Raw genomic sequence first — 5,299 nt, forward strand, 5'->3', positions numbered from 1 at the left:
AGAAAAAGACTGTTGGAAGAAGATTGAACATTTCAACAAACTGTTTTATTTTATTCTCATTTTTACACTTAACAACGGTTCTCGAGTAAATGTACATGTTTAGCTTTTAAGGTTAAAATAAACTTAAATATATTTCACGTAACTCATGTCGTAAATCTTCACCGATGAATCTCATCACGTCACCATTACACAATCCACCGCTTTATCTACAGATTAAAAATGTGTTCGTCTTTGTGATCAGAAAAGCCACACGTCTCGTACTGTACAATATCTCCTGACGCTTACACACGTACCTGACACTCTTCCTTAAGCTAGAGGTAAGTTCTGGAGGATTTACGGAGGTGACTGGATGACATCTGACAGAAGTATCCACCCTAATCCTGGACGTCAGGCTCGTAGGTGTCCGGTAGTCTCTGTCTTTTCTCCGTATCTTTTCTACAAAGCGTGTTTGAGGACAAGGAGAGAAGTTGTGAGAAACTGCGTGCGGTTAAATAATCTGTATTTAAACTAGGTTAGTTTTCTACAATCAACAAAGAGCTTGACAAAGAGCTTGTTTTTTTTTTTTTTTTTTGAGATTTTCTGTTTGTGTAATAATTAGACCAGCGTGTACTGTATACGGGATAAAAGAGAATATACAGTTTTCATATTTACACTAAAATTGTCTGTAGATCCGGAACACACATTACTGTGTTAAAGCGTATCTACAAACCTTCTTCACCACAGGACACCAGACAGAAGGTTAATCTGTGGCTTTAATGAGCTCTAACACCTGCTAATGGCTAAAGCTCAAAGCCTCACAAACTCTTTGGGACTGATGACACTTGCTTCCTGTTTCAAGAACAATTTAATTCTAATTGACTGACAAGGTCTGAGTTTAATCTGTCACGCGCTCTCCGGGTCAAACTCCGATTAGCGAACGGGATTGAACCGGGATACGGCAGCAGAAGGTAAAGGAAGCACGTATGTGTACGGCATCAGACCGAATACTGTGTGACTCAAGCACCATGAAGGCTTCAGTTTTTTTTTTGTTTTACTCAAATGTACGTGGTTTTCTTTTATTCACATTAGTCACCTAGTAGGCAGTGCATTATTACATGAATATTAAACATATTCCACAATGCAGATAAATTACAGATATCCGTAAACTAGAGTGTTAAATTAAATGGAAACATACTAATAGTTCACATTTCTTTTCTCAATGGATTTACTCAAACTCAAACCTCCTCACTAATTAAAGATTGTTTATTTCTGATATACTTTTTTTTTAACCCTAAAAATTATTGAACTTATATTAATAATATATATAATAACTGTATAACAAGAGCATTGTAGCTGCAGTAACAAAACGTATTGCATGAAATTCACGTTTGAGTAAAGACGATCGACGCTTGCAGCTTTTTTGCTCCGCAGATTATTGACGCAATCTTTTTTTTGACGTACGTTAACAACAGAGTTACAAACAAGGTGAAAATCCGGTAACATCGTCGGTTAGAAGCCGAGTGTCACATTTGGCACCGTACAAAGAGGCTCCATCAGCTTAGCTCTCAATCTGCCACCTCTCAGCCTCCTTCCTGATCACATTTACACACTTTTTTCTGCTAATCTGCTCAAGTCTCCTTAATCAAGGCATAAATACGGCGTACGGGCAGCGCCGAGACAAAGCAAGGCGAACAGGAGCTGGAGAAAAAGCGCTTTTGTGTCCTGTGCTGACTCTCTGACAGTTTTAGACATGTCAGGGTTGCACGGATTCGAGGGGGAAAACTTCTACATACCCATGCATAACCGTACAGGGCTGGTTCGCGACCCCTTCTTGTACGAGCAGTATTATTTAGCAGAGCCGTGGCAATTCAAACTGCTGGCTGTCTACATGTTTTTTCTGATCGTCCTCGGTTTCCCCATCAACGCTTTCACGCTGTTGGTCACGGCACAGCACAAGAAGCTCCGCCAGCCGCTTAATTACATCCTGGTGAACCTGGCTTTAGCCGGGCTGATCATGGTCATCTTCGGGTTCACCATCACCATTAGCTCAGCGGTCAACGGCTACTTTTATTTCGGGCCGACTGCCTGCGCCATCGAAGGTTTCATGGCCACTCTGGGAGGTGAGCAATGATATAAATCCATCTGGAACATTTACAACACAATTAAATCCTTGTCCTCTAATAACATAACTATAAGTGATTTATCTCCTCCAGGTGAGGTAGCACTTTGGTCATTAGTTGTACTGGCCATTGAGAGATATATTGTGGTGTGTAAGCCAATGGGCAGTTTTAAATTCTCCTCTACGCATGCGAGTGGAGGAATCGCTTTCACCTGGTTCATGGCTATGACCTGCGCCGGTCCTCCGCTCGTCGGCTGGTCCAGGTAAGAATCGCTATCTTAATCTCAATAAAAAGAAATCATACCACTTTATTTAATTATAATAACATGCCTTTGTGAATTTTATTTTTATTACCTTATTAATTAAAGTAGTAACATATCACTTTTTATCCATGTATAGTTACATTTAATGTAAGGTACAAAAAAAGCTCTTTTTTTATATACTGTTTTATATACAAATATATATATATATGATTTAAATCTTTCACTCAACTCAATAATCAGGTATATTCCTGAAGGCCTGCAGTGTTCATGTGGACCAGACTACTACACTCTCAACCCCAAATACAACAACGAGTCCTACGTTATCTACATGTTCCTTGTTCACTTTGTTCTTCCTGTCACGGTCATATTCTTTACGTACGGACGGCTCGTATGCACAGTCAAAGCGGTAAGAGATCGAATTTCCTCGCTCACTTAATAAATAGATCAGTGTTTGAACAAGAGCTCTTATAGCATAGTGTACGCTTATATCAATAACACACTGCAGTTCTGTCGTGATTCATATCCTTCTCATTCTTCCTGTCAAGGCTGCAGCCGCTCAGCAGGAGTCTGCCTCCACTCAGAAGGCTGAGAAAGAAGTGACGCGTATGGTCATCCTGATGGTGGTGGGTTTCTTAGTGGCATGGGTTCCTTATGCCAGCGTCGCAGCCTGGATCTTCTTTAACAAAGGAGCTGCCTTCAGCGCACAGTTCATGGCCATTCCTGCCTTCTTCTCCAAGACCTCGGCTCTCTTCAACCCCATCATTTATGTGTTGCTAAACAAACAGGTCCATATTATTACACATGAATAATCATCATCATCGTCATCATCATCATCATCATCGTCATACACACCGAATTAACACACCCATAAAATTACAGTAAATGAACAATTGAATTGTGATGAACATGTTCAGTATTTATCTCTGGACACCACAGTTTAGTAAATTATCAACATTTAGAGACACACTATCAGCCAATCGTGTGGCAGCAGCACAGTGCATAACATCATACAGACAAGATCAAGACAAGAGCTTCAGTAAACGTTCACACGTTCAAACACCAGAATGAAGAACAAGTCCGATTTCTGTGGCTCTAACTATGACATGATTGTTGGAGTCAGATGTGCTGGTTTGAGACCGGAGAGATCAGAACAGAATGCTCAGACTGGTCTGTGCTGTACAGGAAGGATACAGTAACTCAAATAATCAAGCAGACAAGCATCTCAGAGCAAACAAGACATCAAACCTTTAGGTGGATGAGCTACAGCAACAGAAGCTCACATCAGGTTCCTCTACTGACAGCCAGGAACAGCTCATCACATCACTTCCTGTCAGCTCAGACCAGTCTGATTAACATATCTTTTTCTGTCTGTCTTCCTGTGATATATTAATGCTTTATAGGGTTGAGGGTAAAGACCTAATTTTACGAGACTAGTCGGAGTCATACGTAGTGCTGTAGCTGATTCTCATCACTGTCCATGTCTCTTTTTTATCCTAGTTCCGTAACTGCATGCTAACAACCCTGTTCTGTGGCAAGAACCCACTGGGAGATGATGAGACCTCATCAGCGTCCAGCAGCAAGACAGAGGTGTCCAGCGTGTCCCCGGCATAGACGCTCGACCCGAGCTCGGGCCTCTCGAACCCTCGTTTGTATCTGCTGTGGTAATCGCTGTCACTGCGAGCACATCACAGCTCACTGAAAACTGTACTCTTCATGATGTTTCCTCAGCTGCATGGTGACCTGTTTGCTGTTCAGGTCTTTGTCTTTATTTCCTGTATATATTTTTATATCTACAAGGCATAAAAAAAGACAAAAAAATACGGTGCGTATGTAATAAATATTGCATTTTGAAAAAGAACTGAATGCTCCCTGTTCATTTCAGACCTTCTTCATGCGTTTGAAAGTTTTTTATGAAAAACCAGAAAACCTGAATATAGTAAACGTTACTTATGATTCAGTGTAACTGGATTCAGCAAACGATTCATAATTTGAAGGATCGTTGTTATACGCTAAACTAATTTTTTTTTTCCTGTTTTTTTTTTCTTTTACAGCTTGTTGAACTTGAAGTATGAAGCTTTATCAATGGAACAGTCGTTCCTCTTTTTTTGTGATTGACGGATTAGTTGTTTAATGTCACGAGTAGAAACAGACGCGGTACTGCAACAGGGTGAAAATAGATTTTGACACTTTTCTTTTCTTACTCGATTACCAAAAGAAGATTCAGGAAAATCTTAATAGTTGCAGTATAGTGGTATAATTCTTTATGACTGGAAAAACCAGGATGCTTTAATCAGCCGAGTTTGGCGATGGACGATCCTGATGGATAAGAGAGATTACATGTACTGTAAGAGACTATAGTCAGGATTTACAGTATAGTAGGAGTGAGTGATGAAGCGGAGTTACTGTTACTACCTGGAAGCTGGTTATCTATTTCTTTCTTTCTTTCTTTCTTTCTTTCTTTCTTTCTTTCTTTCTTTCTTTCTTTTCATATAATGAAACCTAGATGTCACTTTGAGCTGTTTTTTTTTTAACACGTCGGTGGGAGTCACTTTGACTTGTGGTCCGAAGCACCGAGATCTCATGCTACATTCATATTGCCGCTGTCAGACGGAATCCTCGTATCTCCAAAACCGTTACTTTTCAGGACATTAAAAAAACGCCGTACCTTATCTGCAGTACACAGGGTTTAGTCCGTGTTACAGTGGATTGTCTTGCGCTAAATTCCTGTCCTCAGACGAGCACCAGAACTAGCGGGGGTCAAGATTTTTTTTTCTTTGAGCCCAGTGTTTTGAAGACATTTACCTCAGAAGACGTGTTGATTCGTTGCGACTCTTCTTGAGGAGAAATATGCCGTGAAGCTCTCCCACGGAGTGAGGAAGAGGTGGACAGTTGAAGTGTCCAATGGAGTTATGAGATTTGCGCTCAAGCTATTTTCAAG

The 5,299-nt window shown here is 40.5% G+C and overlaps 2 protein-coding genes across 2 annotated transcripts in view; both read left to right on the forward strand.

Annotated features, from left to right (window-relative positions):
* msh5 (mutS homolog 5) overlaps positions 1 to 78 on the forward strand; it is a 14,727-nt gene extending 14,649 nt beyond the window's left edge. Inside the window, exon 25 of the mRNA XM_060888161.1 lies at positions 1 to 78. This exon is cut by the window's left edge and continues 308 nt beyond it. The gene's annotated coding sequence lies outside the window, so the exon portion shown is untranslated.
* A 1,582-nt stretch (positions 79 to 1,660) lies between these two features.
* Positions 1,661 to 4,174, forward strand: LOC132857991 (green-sensitive opsin-3). The gene is made up of 5 exons (XM_060888146.1): positions 1,661 to 2,099; positions 2,193 to 2,361; positions 2,602 to 2,767; positions 2,907 to 3,146; positions 3,859 to 4,174. The coding sequence occupies exons 1-5, from the start codon at positions 1,730 to 1,732 to the stop codon at positions 3,970 to 3,972; spliced, it is 1,059 nt and encodes a 352-aa protein (XP_060744129.1). The 5' UTR covers positions 1,661 to 1,729; the 3' UTR covers positions 3,973 to 4,174.
* The last annotated feature ends 1,125 nt before the right edge of the window (positions 4,175 to 5,299 follow it).

This window comes from Tachysurus vachellii, chromosome 15, assembly GCF_030014155.1.
Source record: "Tachysurus vachellii isolate PV-2020 chromosome 15, HZAU_Pvac_v1, whole genome shotgun sequence".
NCBI lineage: Eukaryota > Metazoa > Chordata > Actinopteri > Siluriformes > Bagridae > Tachysurus > Tachysurus vachellii.